The sequence below is a fragment of the Typopeltis vanoorti genome, chromosome 14 (genome assembly GCF_054136105.1).
Source record: "Typopeltis vanoorti isolate ZY-2024b chromosome 14, IOZ_Tvanoo_1.0, whole genome shotgun sequence".
Lineage (NCBI taxonomy): Eukaryota > Metazoa > Arthropoda > Arachnida > Uropygi > Thelyphonidae > Typopeltis > Typopeltis vanoorti.
This window is the reverse complement of record NC_143562.1, coordinates 85,020,144-85,039,503: the sequence shown is the minus strand read 5'-3', so window position 1 is coordinate 85,039,503 and position 19,360 is coordinate 85,020,144. Positions and strand designations below refer to the sequence as shown.

At 35.6% G+C, this 19,360-nt stretch overlaps 1 protein-coding gene across 5 annotated transcripts in view; it reads left to right on the top strand.

Annotated features, from left to right (window-relative positions):
* lig (ubiquitin-associated protein-like lingerer) overlaps positions 1–19,360 on the top strand; it is a 465,599-nt gene that overhangs the window by 434,139 nt on the left and 12,100 nt on the right. For all 5 annotated transcript variants that reach the window (XM_090403755.1, XM_090403757.1, XM_090403754.1 and 2 more), the window contains one exon: positions 16,408–16,463. In XM_090403755.1, the coding sequence (XP_090259881.1) occupies positions 16,408–16,463 (56 nt within the window). The remainder of the gene's footprint in view (positions 1–16,407; positions 16,464–19,360) is intronic.

The following is a 19,360-nucleotide window of genomic DNA, read 5'->3' as shown; positions in this document are numbered from 1 at the left end:
CATGTTCACATTGGGACAATATTAATTGGTCTGTAAATTGGAAACCTGTGTTGGAGTGAGTATTATGACCTTCAGAGGGTACCTGCACTACTTAATCATAAGCAAAATTGGAAGGAACACAGAGATTGCATCCTGATTATGATAGGGGTTTTATTCCTTTAGTGAGAATCTAATTACTAGCATTAGTATATGAGATAAGTTCAGGAAGGACACTCTTTAACATAAGAGTTTAACATCTTTTTTGTAACATATACAGATTATTATACTAGAATATTTAACTTGTTTACATTGCAATTTCTCATAACAGCATTGTGTGCGTAACTTGATTAGGTTAACACAAATACATATGTTCTGATAATTGACACTATACATGAATACAATGGTGATCTGAAAAGTTCTTGGCCTAACGATGAAAAAACAAATTTATAATTTCAAAATTATTTTAAGTTTTCAACATAATCTCCCTTAAGACTAATACATTTATTCCAGTGATGCTCCCGTGCCGTTATCCCATCCCTATAGTGGTTCTCAGTAAGATTGCAAAATACCCCTCTATAGCTGCAATCACCTCTTGATTCGAAGAAAAATGCTGGCCAGTGAGGAAGAGTTTTAGTTTTGAGAAGAGATAGCAGTCAGAGAGAGCCAAATCTGGGGAATAGGGTGGATGTTCGAACAATTCATAGTGCAGATCCCTTAATTTTCCTATTACCAAAAAACACCTTTTTGGGCAGGTGCATTGAGTTGATGAAAAATGACTTTTTTCTTCTGCAAACCGGGTCTTTTCTCACAAATTTCTCGTCTAGTCTTGTTAAAAGATTGGAATAATATTCCCCGGTTATTGTTTTACCCACTGTTTTGTCTGCAATTTGGATTCTGGTGTGTAATGGTGAATCCGAGTCTCATCCATAGTAACAAATCGATGCACAAAATCAGTTTTATTCTTGTTAAAACGCTCCAAACACTGTTCAGAGATTTTCATGCTAGTGCGTTTTTGATCTGCTGTGAGCAAGCATGGCACCCATCTTGCGCAATTCTTCATGCTCAATATATCCTACACCTTTTTTTGAAATGCCTATAGTCTTAGGAATTTCACACACTTTGAATTGCTGGTCATCCAATTCCATATCATGTACTTGATCAATGATTTCTGGTGGTGTTAAACTTTTTGGATGTCCTTCACGTGGATCATCTTCAAGGATGGTATGGCCATGTATAAACTCAGCAACCCATTTCTTAATTGTCGAAGATGAAGAGTGCCCATAAACTTTTATGAACCTTGAATGAATTTCTTTTGCCGTTAACCCTTCTTTCACAAAGAATTTTATAACTGCACAATACTCAATTTTATCCATTTCAAGGGATACAGACAACACTTTTGCTTGAGACAGCTGTATAAAACAAACTACTTGATAGAATGACTTGCGGTTTCACATGGATGCTTATAACAGATGTACCAACTTAGGAAAAAAAAAATCTTGCCAATAGTGTTGCCGTCTGTGGTCAAGGCCGAGAACTTTTCAGACCACCTCGTTCTTCAACAGTGACCTTTGGCACCAGCTTTCGAACTACTCATCTGCTGCTCTTGTAACATAATAAAACTGCTCACTGGGTGGAACTAGAGACTACTGTCAGTTGATGGTTCAGAAAGATTTCTGCCATGCTTGAATTGAAAGAAAAAAAGTTTAGGAGGCATTACTTTCATACCTCTTATTTAAGTGACAGTAATACCTTAACCACGGAAGGTTTTACTATGGAAGGTTACCACGTAACCTTCCGTAGTAAACCATGTCGGATTTAAGCAATAGAGACAAGGTTGGACTCTGCAACTTTTGTTTCTTGGAAACATTACAGGGAAGAAGAGAAAGACACTTAGGAACGTAAGATGGATACTATGAAAATAGCATATGGCAAAGATACCTTAAACCCTTCAGTGAGGGTACCTCCTGATCCTTCATACATCTGAAAACCAAGAATCTTCTGTTAAGGCTTGCAACTTGGAATATAAGGACCTTATATGAAGCTGGGAAGTTAAATAACCTTATACAAGAACTTGAAACAATGAAATTTGGCATTGCTGATATCAGTGAAGTCAAATGGACTAATAGTGGAAAAATAAACAGAAAGAGCCATTCAATTATATACTCATGTGGAGACAGTCAGGAATGGAGTAGCATTTGTACTAAAAAATAAGATTGTGCAATCCTTACTTGGATTTTGGCCCATAAGTGACAGGATAATGGCATTAAAAATTTGCAGTTCAACCTTTTAATATTTTTATTGTCCAAATATAGAAGATGTAGAATGTTTCTATGAAGACATTCAAAATGCACTAAACAATGCTAAAGTAGGCTTAGAAAAAATTCTTCCTGCATGGGAAACCAGGGCCTGTGACATAGAAATCCAAGAGGAGAAAGATTAATACAGTTCTGTGAAGAAAACAATCTAGTAATAGCAAATACTTTATTTAGCCCCCCTCCTAGAAGACTTTACGCATGGAAAAGTCCTGGAGATAGCTATAGGAACCAGATTGACTATATAATGATTAAAAAAAGATTCCAGAATAACATCTTATAAGCCAAAACATACCCAGGGACCTGAAATTGGATCAGACCACAACCCTGTGGTCATTAAAGCAGCAATAAAATTAAAGAAAACAATGAAACCTCTAAAAATAGAAAAATATGATCTTGGCTTCCTTAAAAATCAAGAAATACAAGATAAATTTTTAAAGGAACTGGCATAATCCACTGCTGTTAATGTTCCTGATCCCACCAAGTATCCTTACCCTAAAGATGAGATTGAGGATAGATGGCAGAAATTTAAAGAGGGCATAAAAAAAGGCAGTAAAACAAACAATTCCCAAATATGAGAAGAAAATGAGTAAACCCTGGATGAATGACAAGATACTGAAAATGATGTTGGAAAGAAAGAAACACAAAAATCGTCCTGAATACAAGAGCTAAAAACAAGGAGATCAGGAAAAAATGTAGGATTGCAAAAGAACTATGGCTCAACAACAAATGCAAGGAAATTGAACTTCTGGACAAAAAGCACAAAACCAGAGAACTTCATGAAAAAGTTAGGGAGCTAACTAGCAAATCATTGAAGATACCAGTGGAAACATCCTAATGGAGAAAGACAAAATAAGGGATAGATGGGTAGAGTATTCAAAGGAACTCTATAATCATGATAGAATAGATAAACCAATTCAAGAAGATTTGGAGGGCCTACTATTCTTACCTGGGAAGTAACAAATGCCATTAGGAAACTGAAACCAGGGAAAGCTCCAGGAATGGATGGAATTATGGCAGAATATCTAAAGGCTTTAGATGATAAGGCTATAAGATCACTGACTGATATATGTAACAAAATATACGAAACTGGACACCTGCCAAAAGATTTTAAGCACTCAACGTTCCTACCAATACCTAAAAAATCGAAGACCATCAAATATTAAGAGTGCAGAACAATCAGTCAGATAGCAAAAGTTATATTATATATCATCCTAAAAAGAAATAAACATAAAATCAAAATGGGAATTAATGAAACACAATCTGGTTTCCAGGAAAATAAAGGAACTAAAGAAGGACTCTTCAACATTAGAACTATTGTAGTAAGATATCTGGAGAAGCAGACAGATGTCTACTCATGTTTTATTGACTACACAAAGACCTTTGACAATATACAACATGAACAACTAATCAAATGCATCAGAAATTTAGGAGTAGATGGTAAAGATACCAGATTACTGATAAATGTATATTGGGAGCAAACTGCCTCAATAAAAATGTCAGGAGAAAGTTCGGAGGAATTCCCAGTAAAGAAGGGTTTCAGACAAGGCTGTGTTCTTTCTCCTATATTTTTTAACCTCTATACTGAAAATATATTCCAGCAATTAGAAGAATTTAAAGGAGTGGACATTGGAGGCAGGAATATAAACAACTTAAGATATGCAGATGATACAGTACTGCTACCTGAAAATAAAAAAGATCTTCAAAACCTACTAGAAGAGACACTGAAGCTAGTAAAAAATATGGACTTAATTTCAACTTCAAAAAACCAAAACCATGCTGGTAACATGAGAAAATACCCAATATAAATATTAAGATCAGTGGAAATACTTTAGATCAAGTAGAGAGTTGTGTATATTTGGGTCAAATAATTACAGAGAATGGAAAGTGTGATAAAGAAATATTAAGAAGAATAGAAATTGCTATATCAACCTTCATTAGCATGAAAAACATTCTGACTTCAAGGGAAATTCACACATAAGAATTAGGCTGTCCAAATGCTAGGTATGGTCAACACTGCTATATGGAGTAGAAACCTGGACAATATCAAAATATTGTGAAAATAAACTAAAAGCCTTTGAGATGTGGATCCTCAGAAGAATTCTTAGAGTCCCATGGACTGCCAAAAAAACTAATTTAGAAATATCAGAGATGATTGGAAAATATAGGAATCTGTTGAAAACCATTAAGAAAAGGAAATCCACCTACCTTGGTCACATACTAAGGCATGAATTCCTACAGAAAACACTTCTAGAAGGAATGATATAAGGAAAAAGAAAAAGAGGAAGACAAAGAACAGATTGGATGGGAAATATTTAGGACTGGACCTTTTTTGTCCTATGAAGAATGCAAAAGAGAACCACAAAACCAAAAATAGTGGAAGCTCATGGTAGTCAACTTCCTGGAAGGAGATGACATCTGACAAGACAATACCTTAAATTAGCTGTTTCTTGAATGCTAACATGTCAGGTTATTCTTCTTAATTTTTAACATGATTTTGCCACTGATGCCATTGGTTCACTTTGTAAATTTTTCTTGGATCCATAAGTTAAAGTTGGTTTGAATATTCATGTATACTGCTAATTTAGTGTTTTGGTTCATTTCTCTTTTCTTCCACATAAATTTGTTTATCTGGCTCCCAGTATAAAATATATAGTGGGAGTCAGAATGCATTCAGGAATACATATTCACACTTGAAGTAGAAAAAGCCATCAAAAATCTCAAATGTGGTAAGGCAGGTGGAGCAGATGAAATTCAACCCGAAGTGCTCAGATATGGAGTTATAAATGTTTTACAGTAGTTGCACTATATAATTCAAAAGGCCTGATCAGAGGATCGAATTCCAGATGATTGGAGTAGAGTTCTCATAGTACCTATCTATAAAAAAGGAAAATAAAACTGAATGTGCGAATTTCAGAAGTATTTCTTTGCTGAGTGTTCCTGATTAGATTTATGCTAGTATACTTGCATAAATCTTATGTAAATTAGGAAATGCCTGAGAAAAATTGTGGAAGGGAAGATTGATGAAGCTGAGATGCAAGCCAAATTAAAGGTTATCAGGATCATATTTTCATCTTGAGGCAAATAGTTGAGAAATCTTGAAAATATAACAAGAATTTTTATTTAAGTTTCATAGATCTGGAAAAGTCGTGCCAAGAGGAAAGCTCTTCAAAACGCCATAGTTATATGGTGTAAATGGGACATTATATCAAGCAATCAGTAGTCTCTATTTAAGCTATAAGTCAGCAGCTAGAATTGAAAGAGGTAGAAGAAGATGGTTTGATGCTAAATCAGATGCAACAAGGGTGCACATTATTTCCACTTTTATTCATTATCTATATTATTATTATTATATGGGCACCTCCATGGAGTCTGAAGACTCATCGCGAGAGACCCAATCTATCCACACAATTTATCATACCTCCTTGGAACCCATTAACAGAAAAAGCACTCACAACCGACACTGGCAACCCATTCCACTCATTCACCACTCTCCAAGCAAAAAATCTAGTCCTCACACCCCTACTGACCACACCTTTATTCAACTTCCAGGGATGATCCCTTGTTCTGGTCCCTCTAGCCAAATGCTGAAACATTTCCCCTGCAGCTATGCTTTAAAATCCTTTAAGCAACTTAAATGTTTCTATCATATCCCCCTCTTTTTTTCTTATCAACCAACTTCTGCAATCCACACACCTTCAATCTGTCCTCATAGGGCACATTCCACAGGCCACTTACTATCTTGGTCACTCGCATCTGAATCCTCTCCACTGCTTCCACATCCCCCCCCCCCCCAAGAAACCCAGGGGACCAGACTTGAGCACAGTAATCCACATGTGGGCATATAACTTCCTTATCTGCACTTGTTAATGTGTTCTTCTTCACTAGCCAAGTAATCTACGTTAGCAATATGCCCTCTGAACTTTAACTCTCTGTCTACCTTTCTTTCTTAATCTTTCCCTCTTTTACCTTTATGGTGGCAAGGGTTTCTATTTCTTATAACACTGCAACTGTTAAACAAGGATAAGGTGGTTGGTCCTATAACTCCTGTTGTATCCTATGTCTGTAGAGGCATTGTGTTCTCGAGGCTGGTTTGCCTGCTTGCAGGAGGAAAAACCCTGCAGTCCGTGCCCAAGACCAGCTAACTTGGCTATGTCTGAGAAAGATCCTAAGCTCCTTATGTCAGCTATGGGAATCGAACCCAGGACAATATTTTCCCAGGCATATGGTTGTGAAGCACATAGCCGAGTGGCTATGCCATTTCATTTACCTCTGTTTCCACATCACTGTCTGTCACATAGGTTAAAGCAATAACCTCACTAGGATGATATATACTCGTAAAGTGGTCACTCAGTAACCAAACTATTTTATCCACTTCTGTCTCGTCATGACCATCATCACTCACTTAGGTTATTCTTCCTCTTCTCTAAATCTCTATCTTCATCTATTTCCTGGATTACAGTGCCATCAATGTGATAAACAGCTTGTAATCCATTTATCCCAAAGTGCATAAATTTACATTTCTCGACATTAAGATAATGACTAACACTCATTATCTTTTGTCCGTACTGACAGCTTGTTTAAATCATCCTGCAAGCTTTCCACATCACCTTGATTAACTATTACTCTACCTAATTTTGCATCATCAGCAAACAACTGAATATTTCATATATCTTTTATGTATAAATTAAACATCAATGGTCTCAGCACTGAACCTCGTGGCGTGGCACACCACTAGTCACCTGCTTTCACCTCAATTCTGCCCCTCCATATACCACTTTTTGATATCTGTCCAGCAGCCACCCTCTTATCTACTTAACCAGTGTCATATCCATCCCCATTTGTTCTAATTTGCGTAACAGTGTTTCATGTGGTATTCTGTCAAATACCTTGGCAAAATTGTGTAGCCATTTCCTTTATCCAACCGAGCTGTTACTCTATTATAAAAAGTTAGTAAATTACCAACGCATGACCGACCATTCACAAAGCCATGTTAATCCTCATACAGTATCATATTTTTATATACCCATTTTTGAATTCTCTTTTTTACCAACTTTTCTAATACTTTTACCACCACACCCTGAGATACTGATTGTTCTATAATTTGCTACTGTAATCTTAGAACCTCCCTTATGTAAAGGAATAATTTTGCCCTCTTTCCACTCCCTTGGAACTCGAATAGAACTGAGACTTAAAATAAACAGCTTAGTCAAAGGCATTGCCAGTTCCCTTGCACTCTCGCAAAACCCTAGCTGATATCCCCTCTAATTTCATGGCTGTATTTACATTGAGATTCTGCAATATCGTAAGGACCTCCATTTCATTTACCTCTGTTTCCACATCAGTGTCTGTCACATAGGTTAAAGCAATAACCTCACTAGGACGATATATATATACTCTTAAAGTGGTTACTCAGTAACTCAACTATTTTATCCACTTCTGTCTTCTCATGACCATCATCACTCACTTAGGTTAATCTTCCATAGTTATTCTTCCTCTTACTTGCAACATAATGAAAGAACTCTTTGGGATTTCCTTTGGCCTACTCTGCTGAATTCTTTTCATAATCTGATTTTGCCTTCCTTGCCATGCTGGTCCCCTTTCTTGCCTGAGCCTTGTACTGTTAATGAGTTTGCCAGTCACCTTTCTCTTTATATACCCTCCACAGCATTTTCTTCTTCTGCAGCTAGTGCTTAATGATATTATTCATCCATCTAACTCCGATTAACCCTCCTTACCCTAGGTATACCATTTAATCCTGCTTCCTCTAGATGACCCTTAACTATATCCCATGCACTGCTAACCTTACCCTGTAGTGTTTTATGCAATGGTACAGATTTAAACTTTTTCCTAAGCATGTCATAATCAAATGCCTTGTAGTTCCACAAATACCCCTTCTTGATAGAATATTCCTCATGTTTTACAATTTCCCAAGTTAAGACCATATGGTCACTTTCACCAATTCCTGGCAATGTTGTCAGCTTGGTTATGGATAGCTCTTTTGATCCTATGACCAGGTCCAATACTCCCACCCCTAGTCCCATCCATCACAGGCTGCCTTAAGTGGGTTATCTCTTAGCAGATGTGTAAATACTAGTTCCTTTCTCCCATGTGATCTTTCTTCCTTCCAATCTATATCTCCATAATTGAAGTCCCCCATAATAATCACTTGTACTAATTTGGCAATGCATGTCTTCCAGATCATCTGTGGAATTCCCTGGCCTATAGCAACAACCAACTGTATATTTTCTTACCGGTCTTAATTCCACACCAGATTGCTTCAAATGAACAGCCACCCTCCCACCTGTCTCCTATTCTTTTTGATTGCAATTCATCTGCTATCATCAACAGTACTCCTTCCCCCATCCTGTCTTCTCTTTCTTCCCTGAAAATACTAAACCCTTCACATTCAATCCCTGTAACTACATCATCTGCTGTTAGCCAAATCTTACTATTACTAACCTATAACTATAGAACTGACAAATACCATTGTCTTTGTTTTTTCCAAGTTCATAACAAGGCGAGGTTGCACTAATCAATACCAAAAACTCGTCTTTCTTGTTCCTGATACTTCTGGCATTAGTATATAAAAACGGCAACATCCCTTTATTTCTGCACCCACCTTTACTTTCTGAATTGACTAACCAATTCAATATATTTGCTTGAGAGACTAGATTCCTCACTTGGTCATTCTCACACTCACTCACTCACTACATGGTTGCCTTCACACAAGCTCACTTGCTTCCACCCTGATTGCTTAAGTTTCCCTGAATTTGTACATCAGCATGCTTGATGAACAAAGCTCTCTCCAGACATCAAATACAAAACCATTCAGATGCAGTCCATCTGCATTGTACAAATCCTTCTTTCTGTCAAACAGATACCACAGATTCACAAATTCTACATCATTTCTTTTGCACAATATACATATAGACTCATTGGCTATCAATGCCCGCCTCCTCATTTCGTCTCTATCATAGCATGGTAGGAGACTTAAAATCTTCACCTTCTTGCTCTTCAGTTTTGCCTCTTCTAACAACTCCTTTACATCCTCCCTCATAAAATACTTCTCGCATCTCAAATCATTGGTACCAACCAAGACAATAATTTCCTTTGACTTTCCTTTTTGCTGGATGACGTGTCTAATATTGTGAATTTTTGCACTCAGGAACACAATTTAAGTACTACCCTGATTATTGAGTATCCATACATAATTTTCTCCTTAACTTGTTTTTCTTGTTTGTTCGGTCATCATCACAAACCATGGGCTCACTGCCTGTTGGTTCTGATGCCTCCTTCACTATTTTCTTCCACCTTTCTTTGTCCAGTGCACAGTGTCACAGTTTTTATACACCCATTCCACACCGGTCTTTTATGTCGTCTATCCATTCTCTGTATGGTCAAGAAGTAGACCATACAGAAAATTTAAACCATCCAATATCGAACATAAATGTCTTTATCTTCCGGTCCTCACTCATTCTACAGATGTATCCAAATAATTGCAGCTTCCGTTTTACAATCTTCTGCATTAGATTCTCTTTTGGTTGTATCTTTCAATAGAGCTCTTCATTTGTGATTTTCTGTATCCATCCTATTCTTAGAATCTTCCTGTAACAAGTTCTTTCAAATGTCAAAATTCTTTTTTTTTGATTCCTTATTTATTACCCATGTTTCAGTTCCATACAGTATGGCACTAAAGATGCATGTTTCTAGTACTTTTAGTTTTGTTTGCAGGCTGATCACTTTACTTTTCTAGATGTTATCCATAGCCTTCAGATTTGTTCTTCCCTTTGCAATCCTGATCTTTATTTTATTTTTTTTTATTTTTTACAGTCCAAATCATATGTCATTTTACTTCCCAAATATGTGAACTGTTCTACATATTTTATATCAGTTCCATCCACTTGTATCTTTTGTTTCATGTTTTTCTCACCAAATACCATTGTCTTTGCTTTTTCCAAGTTCATAACAAGTCCGAATCTCTTCAGACTTGTTATGGACTTTGTTTGGTTGATCTTTATTATTCTTTCAGATCACCTGCTTCTTTCTTTTTTCATCCCTGCCTAACTCTTACTGCTTCTGCAGATATGGATCACATTATGAAGGAAAGCAGTATTAAACCTGATATCAGAATTGCTGATGTTAATCTTAGCTCTTTATTTCATGCAGATGATATACTTCTGAATAAGTCCAACACAAATCTGCAATATTCGCTGACTAAATTGAATAACTGTTGTAATAAATATGGTATGAAAATCAGATAATGAAAATGTAGATAGGCTGAAACATTGAAAATATCAACTGCGTCGTGAATGGAAAACCTATAGAACAAGTAAAACATTTCAGCTATTTAGGCACAATTTTTAGTGAAGTTTGCAAATTAAATATGGAAGTAGGCAATAGAATTAGTAAGGCTAATAAATTTATACGGAATAAGAAAAAAATTAGTCAAAACAGTAAATTAGCTCTACCCAAGATGGTGTTCGAACCAATTTTAACTTATGGATCTGTGAGTTGGGTTAGAAATAAAACACGATCAAAGACTAAAAACTAAGATAAGAGCGTTCTGAGAAAGATTAGTGGAATGAGCAGATGTCATCAATTGCACTATTAAAAATGTGGGAAGAACTTGCCATTGTTAGCAGAGTTAATCTCAAATGGTCATCATCATCATAATCAAATTCCTGATGGGGTGTACAGGATATGATAGTACTACATGAAAAAAATTACATCATTACTAACTTCCTATCTACAATTTTCCTCCAAATCAGTTTGTTACTTGTCAAGACTCCGACATTATCAGATCTTATATTTCTATCTTCTAAGGCACTTTGTACCACATCAATCCACATATATCTTGGTCTTCCTCTGGGTCGTTTTCCTGCCAACCTGGCACTTGTTTTGCTAATCTTTCCTCGTCCATTCTGTTTAAGTGACCATTCCACCTGAGATTAGCTCTGCTAATGCATTCCTGGATGCCGACAATGTCAAGTTCTTTTCTAATATCCTCATTTTTAATATGATATTGACATTAATGCCATCTGTTCACACCTCTGATCTTTCTCAGGACTCTCATATCTGCGGTCTCTAGTCTTTGGTTAAGTGTTTTACTTCTGACCCAGCTCTCAGATCTATAAGTTAAAACTGGTTTGAACACTGTCTTGTATGCAGCTAATTTAGTGTTTTGACTAATTTCTCTCTTATTCCATATGAATTTATTCAATTGACTTCCTACCATACCAGCTTTGTTGATTCTGTTGTCTATTTCCATATTTAATTTACCATCTTCAGTACAAATCGTGCCTAAGTAGCTGAAATGTTTTACTTGTTCCACAGGTTCCCCGTTCACAACACAATTGACATTTTCAACAATTCTACCTATTTTTGTTGTCTTTGTCTTTTTAATGCTGACCTTCATACCATATCTATTACAACAGTTATTCAATTTAGTCAGGGACTCTTGCAAACTTGTAGCAGATTTATTTAGAAGTATAACATCGTCCGCATAAAGCAAAGAACTGACATTAACATCTCCAATTCTGATATCATGTTTAATACCAATTTCCTTCATAATGTGATCCGTATAGATAATGAATAAGAGAGGGGATAATGTACATCCTTGTCTCACACCAGATTTAACATTAAACCATCTACCTGTACTTCCTTCAATTCTAACTGCCGACTTACAACTCAAATACAGACTAAGTATTGCTTGATATAATGCCCCATTGACACCATATAACTGTAGCGTATTGAATAGCTTCTCTCTTGGCACCTCGTCATATGCCTTTTCCAGATCGACAAAACTTAAATACAGATCTTTGTTATATTCCCATGCTTTCTCAACTATTTGTCATCAAGTGAAGATCTGATCCTGACAGCCTCTATTTGGCCTGAATCCAGCTTGTTCTTCATCAAGCTTTTCTTCCACAATTCTTCTCAACCGTTTCTCAAGTATACTTGCATAGATCTTGCCCAGAACACTCAGGGAAATACCTCTGTAATTCTCACATTCAGTTTTATTTCCCTTTTTATATATGGGTACTATTAGAGCTCTACTCCAATCATCAGAAATTCGTCCCTCTGTCCAGGCTTCGACGCACGCAGAGTAAGACCAAGATGTAAGACACAGTAACAAATGCCTTAGAAGATATAAGTATAACATCTGATAATGTTGGAGTCTTGACAGATAACGGATTAATTTGGAGGAAAACTGTTGATCAGCAGTTAGTAAGGGTGTAACTTTTTTATTTAGTACTACATAATATCCTGTACACCCATAAGAGTACATGTCAAGAATTTGATGATGATTACTTACACTATATTAGCTTTGTCTGTTCTTTGTTTCCATATTTAATTTCCAATCTTCACTAAAATTATGGTTAAATAGCTGAAATATGTTCCTTATCCTAGGGTTCTTCATTGAGAATGAAGTTCGTGTTTTTCATAGTTTGTCTTTTTATTACTAATTTTCCTACGAAATTTCTTACATTGAGAATGAAGTTCGTGTTTTTCATAGTTTGTCTTTTTATTACTAATTTTCCTACAAAATTTCTTACAGCAGTTATTCAGTTTAGTTATATAGTCCAAAAAACTTGTACTGGGCAAATGTTATCTTACCATGATTTCTTGAATATTTGTCTTATAGTAAAAACCTCTCTTTATGCGTTCCTTAATTTTGTCTGAATCCTTCCCCCAAAGTTTTCTTAGCCTCTTCTCATGTATGCTTGCATAAATCCTACTTGGAACAATCTTCTGTAATTATCATTTCTTCCATAATTCCCACATTCAGTTTTTATTTCTATTTTTGTAGAGGTTCTAAAATGGCTTTTCCAGTTATCTGGAATTTATTCTTCTTACTAGGTCTTCTAAATTACTTACTACACTATAAAACTTATGCTTCCATGTTTGAGTATATTCAGTGTGATATTATCAATTCTAGTAGCCCTAAATAACACATCAGAAAATGATAAGTTTTCTGATGTGTTATTTTTTCTACCTCAGATATTGTTATTGGACTCTGGCTGCTTTCTTCTTGCATTGTTTTTTGCCACCGTTTTGTTTTTGTTTAGTTACTTTTACATAGATCCTTGCTTTCTTACATTGCTCCCTTTATTTTTTGAGTGCACCTGTTGACTTAACTTGCTAGGAACTTTTAATATGATTTCTTTTCCAGGACTTCCTCTTTAACTTCTTGAGTTTGCCACAAAATTCTGGTGTTTTGTGTTTGCAGCACCAAAAAAGGAAAAAAAAAATAGGTTTGCCTCACTGACTGAATCAGTTAGATTTCTTCACATTTTGTCACTGGATCTTTAAGGTTTTATTTTTGTTTTCAAACATTTATTTTTATTTTTTATCTCCAATAACATTTCTACAGGGTTGCCCATGAGTTGCAAAGAGGTTTAAACATTTAATAATTTGCTTATTTATTATTTATTTGTTTATTCAAATTAAGGGGATATTAAATCCCACATTGTTCTAAAACCGAATAAGAAACTCAAAGATTGGAATCGGAGAGTTTCATGCCGAATATAGTAAACTATAAAAGTATCAGCGGTTTACTAGCATGAGCTAATGCAAGTAGTCCTAGTACGTAGTACAATCTCAGATAACTAGTTGCAAAGGTGGGGAAAGTTCTGATCACTAATCTTGGTATTCTCCATAATGTAAAAACACATTTCCTAGGAAATGTGTGCTGTTATTACATTGTAGTGGGAGGTCACTACCCAGGCCGGTTTCAGCCTTTTTTGAGGCTTCATCAGTGAGTAGCTAGACCAAATAGATACCAAAGGGTATAGCAAAAAGATTGTACTACGTACCAGGACTACTTGCATTAGCTCACGCTAGTAAACCGCCGATACTTTTATAGTTTACTATATTTGGCATGAAACTCTCTGATTCCAATCTTTGAGTTTCTTATTCGGTTTTAAAACAATGTGGGATTTAATATCCCCTTAATTTAATAATGTTTATATCGCCAAAATGAAGCCTATTGGCTCTTTATATTTAAGTAACTTAATGGTTGCACCTGTTTGACAACTCGCTATACCCTTTGGTATCTATTTGGTCTAGCTACTCACTGATGAAACCTCAAAAAAGGCTGAAACCGGTCTGGGTAGTGACCTCCCACCATAATGTAATAACAGCATACATTTCCTAGGAAATGTGTTTTTTTACATTATGGAAAATACCAAGATTAGCGATCAGAACTTTCCCCACCTTTGCAATGAGTTGCCTGAGATTGTACTATGTACTAGGACTACTTGCATTAGCTCACGCTAGTAAACCGCCGATACTTTTATAGTTTACTATATTCGGCATGAAACTCTCTGATTCCAATCTTTGAGTTTCTTATTCGGTTTTAAAACAATGTGGGATTTAATATCCTCTTAATTTGATTAATGTTTATATCGCTAAAATGAAGCCTATTGGCTCTTTATATTTAAGTAATTTATTTGTTTGTTTGTTATAATGTAATACAGAACCTGGAGATTTTTTTATTAGTTATGAAAAACCACATACATAAATGGCTTCCATTTTTGGCTTCACAAAGACTCCCTTTCTACAGCATGTTCCATGACAGCTGTTAATCTTTCTGCAGCGCCTTAATTTCTACACAAATGCTCTCCTTCGGGTAACCCATAGGAAGAAGTCAGGAGCCATCATATCTAGAGAATCTGATGGCCAGTTAATTGCCTATCTTCACAAAATTATTCACTCACCAAAAATGTGCCTTAGTGTCTGATTTTCAAAATAAAATTGCATGATTTTAATTTGTTGTTGGGTTGTGAACTTTTCCACGATTAATTTCCCAAATGTTTCTTAAAATACCTGAAAACAATAAAAATGAAAAAGTTAAAAAGTTCTGCACATTTTAAACCCCCTTCATGACTTGCGAGCCACCCTGGTATTTGTTAGTTCTGTTTGCCTCTAATTTGCTTGACTTTGATTCTTTACTGTTTTTCACTGTATGTTCTTGTACTCTGAACCAATGTGAAAATGGCACCATCCAGAATACTGTAGTCAATAAACTCTCAGTTCTTCCATATTTTCATATTATATCTAGTCTGTATCTTACATCTGAAAGTTGTTCTGCTTTGATACTTCTCAGATTTACTTTTGCTATTAAATAAAATAGATTAAATTTACTTTTGCTCCCTTGATATCCTTGCATTTTGGATCATTCTGAAAATGCCATCGGCAGTAATGTGCTCCCCCCCCCCCCACATGAATTGATGGACATTTTTCTGTTGGAACAACTTACTAATGACTTATCTGTGTTTTGAACAGAAATCTTGCAGATGTGCCATTGAATAAGATGAGAAAAATGTTGCCTAATGTAAATGTATGAATTGCATTGTTGCAGCCGTACTTTTAATTCAGAGCTTGGATAAACCATAAGGTTGTTAAATATTGCAAAAATAATTCCACTAATAATTACTGGGATGCATGCTGGATCCTTCACTTCATGAATATTCAGTTTCATCCGTCACTATTATTAGGCAGTATCTCTGTCAATAGATATTGTCTAATATTCTTGACAACGCAGTTTGTGTTTACTTATTCACTTGTGTTAGTGGATTACTCCAGTTATAAAAACAATAATCTAGGACATGCATTAACTACCTAACCGGCCATTATGGATAAAATATGCATCTTTATACGCTTCATAGCCATCATATATTTCAATGTAACATCGATGGTATCAATTTTAATTAGGCAGTATCTCTGTCAATAGATATTGTCTAATATTCTTGACAACGCAGTTTGTGTTTACTTATTCACTTGTGTTAGTGGATTACTCCAGTTATAAAAACAATAATCTAGGACATGCATTAACTACCTAACCGGCCATTATGGATAAAATATGCATCTTTATACGCTTCGTAGCCATCATATATTTCAATGTAACATCGATGGTATCAATTTTAATATGCATTTTGCATCCATGATAACCTCGACTTCTATAGACGTCTTGGCCAGTAGCGTGGTTAAACCAAATATGCCATTGGAACCATAATTAGTATATATTTAAAATAAACTGGGATTATTTATTAATAAATATTAGTTCTGTCACTTGACACATCATGGGATTTAATGTTGGATTTTCTCCTAGGAGGGAATGATTTATCAGCATCAGTTTATAACAAGACTCATGCACAGCTAGCAAAGGTAAGTAACATATCTTATAATGTTATTACAAATCTCAAAAGTATGAAGTGCTTTATTTGTTGCTAATATGGTTGATAGTTTCTCTGGGAACTGCTTTCTGTAATACTTGATATACATTAAACAAAATACTGTTTATTTGTTAATTTATGCTATCTCCTATCATATTGCCTATCATATTTTTGTCTGGCTTTTTTGAAAGTATGGTAACAAACTTATATGCACTATAAGAAATGTTTAATAAATGATCTGCAGTGTTAGAAAGTGAATAATAGGAAATTCAAAAACAACAATGCACACATGGGGAATTGTATCTTTTGGCATGCATTTGCAAGAGTGCTGTGTAAATATTATACTATTAGAATCTGATAAGGGTTGATTGTGTGTGCATGTATATACAAATACAGTTATTGATAGCAGTTTTCCAAATTTTGAGCATAGACATTCCACCCTTGAGTTGGGTTTGGATGATTAAATAAATAAATCAGCACCTTGTTTGAAGAGATGTTTGAATTTCTGATTGTTTCTGTGTAGTAATTTAAGCTTCTTTACATGAAATCTTGTGACATATTGTTAATTCCAAATTCAGCAAAGCCAGATTTATTTTTTGTGTTTTTGAGTTCATTATAAGATGTTCAGAAATGTATTTTTGCAATGGGTCTGCCATGTTTGTCCAGATTAGGACAAATTGCAATTACAAGAAATTTGATAAACTCCTGAGACATGGCTGCAAGATTATTTCTTTATGACATGAACAGCATGTTCAGAAGATCCTACCACTGATCAGTGGAGAATTTTAAAAATACACAGTAAGTATACTTTAAAAGTAAAAAAGTTTGGTATGTCTGGCGTTTCAATTTCATTCTTCACTAAGCTCATTTGCCTTTGGATGCATATTCCATGTTAGTTCCATCCATAGATGTGTTGATGTCACATCATAATAGGTATCTTCTGAATGTAATTGCTGCATCCAAGGCAAATTTTGCATTTCCTTGTGTGTGTGTCTTTTATAGCACTAATGCATTCTGTATATGTGCTTCATTAGCCTTGTGAAAAGTATATAGCTAATCTTGTTAAGTGTTTTGATGTTGCCTAGCTTATTATTCAGGCTTTGTTATTCACTTATATATACATGTTTTGAAAAAGTACTAATCTGTAATGGGTAAGAATTTTTAGTTGAAAAGTAAAAAAAAATTAGAAGAGAATCAGTTTTTATTATTAATATTATTACGTGACACCTCCAAGGACCATCAGGGGAGGACACCCACTCTACAACTCTACAAACTCTACACACTACAAACAAATACAGCGAATTGCATCATCTACACCAGGAATCTTCAACGCATGGCACACAGGCCACCTGTGGCCTGCCGACCATTTTGAGAAAATAACTACTTAACATTAAAACGAGATTAAATAAAAAATAATTTCAATGAAGTCCATAGGCCACAAAGCTATACTGCAGTATTTCGAATTGTAAGATGCTTTCCAGATTCACAAGGAACATTGTGCATTTGATATTTTACATAAAATACTATAAAAATAAATATTAAATAGACATGCTTCTTCAGCCATCTACCAGCACCAAGTGGTACTTAAGTATAATAAATTTAGTTTAATCCTTTATCCTTTACCAAGTGTAGGCAAACAAAGTTTGCGCCTGAAGTAGTTCAGGACTGAGGCAACTCATAGCAAAGGTGGACCAAGCTCTCGATCACTCCTTGTCTCAGTATCTCCCATAATACAAAGCACATCTCATTGCAAACATGTATAATGCTATGCATTAATGGATGGGCCACTACCCAGACCGGTTTTGGCCTTTATTGAGGTCTTGTCAGTGGGAGGCAGACCCAGAAGTGATGATACTAAGGCAGAAGCAATGGAGAGGTCATATTTACTTATGACCTCTCATAAGCATAGCATTATACATGTCTGCAAGGAGATGTGCTTTGCATTATGGGAGATACTGAGACAAGGAGTGATTGAGAGTTTGGTCCACCTTTGCTATGAGTTGCCTCAGTCCTGAACTACTTCAGGCGCAAACTTTGTTTGCCTACACTTGGGTAAAGGATTAAACTAAATTTATTATAGTCTAACCAAGTGGAAAATAAACTTCCAAGGTACTTAAGTACTAGTACTAACATCACTGGTAGATGGCTGAAGCAGTAGTTCGTTGAAGTGCACTGTCTAGTGCCTTCCAGATACATCTCAAGAGGATCTCATCCACATTCAGTCATGAACAGTGTGATATTGGTGTATAAGTGCACGCAGGTTCGTCATGTCAGCCATAGCCTATTGTGGTTTTATATTGCCAGACTTTTTTTTCATTAGTGTGAGACATATTCAGTGGATAATAAACATTACATGGCCATTTGGATCATTTTTTAGGTTCACCTTCCATCACTATGGCATCTATGAGTAAAAAGTGTAAATTAAGTGATTCTTGTTGGGTTTTTAATGAAAAGTAGACCAATTTGTACTTTTCTGTGCCGATTGACGATAAGCCAGTGTGTTTAATTTGTCATCAGTCAGTGTCAGTATCAAAAGAATACAATATAAAACGACACTATGAGACAACGACACAAAGCATGTGTCCAATTTCGATCACCTTCAAGGGCGATTTCATGTGAACAAAGTGACCCATCTCCAAATTGATTTAAAATGCCAGCTGGGTACGTTTAAAAGGCAGAGGGAAGAGAGCGAAGCGTGCATCAAAGTAAGTTATGTAATAACTGAAAAAATTCCTATAAAATCAAACACCTTCTTGGACGGCAAGTTTGTGAAAGAGTGTCCCATCGCTGCTGGGGATATTCTGTGCCCAAATAATAAGGAAGTGTTTAAAAAACAGTTTGTCTGGGCTAACTGTAGCATGACGTGTCGAAGAACTTGCCAATGACATT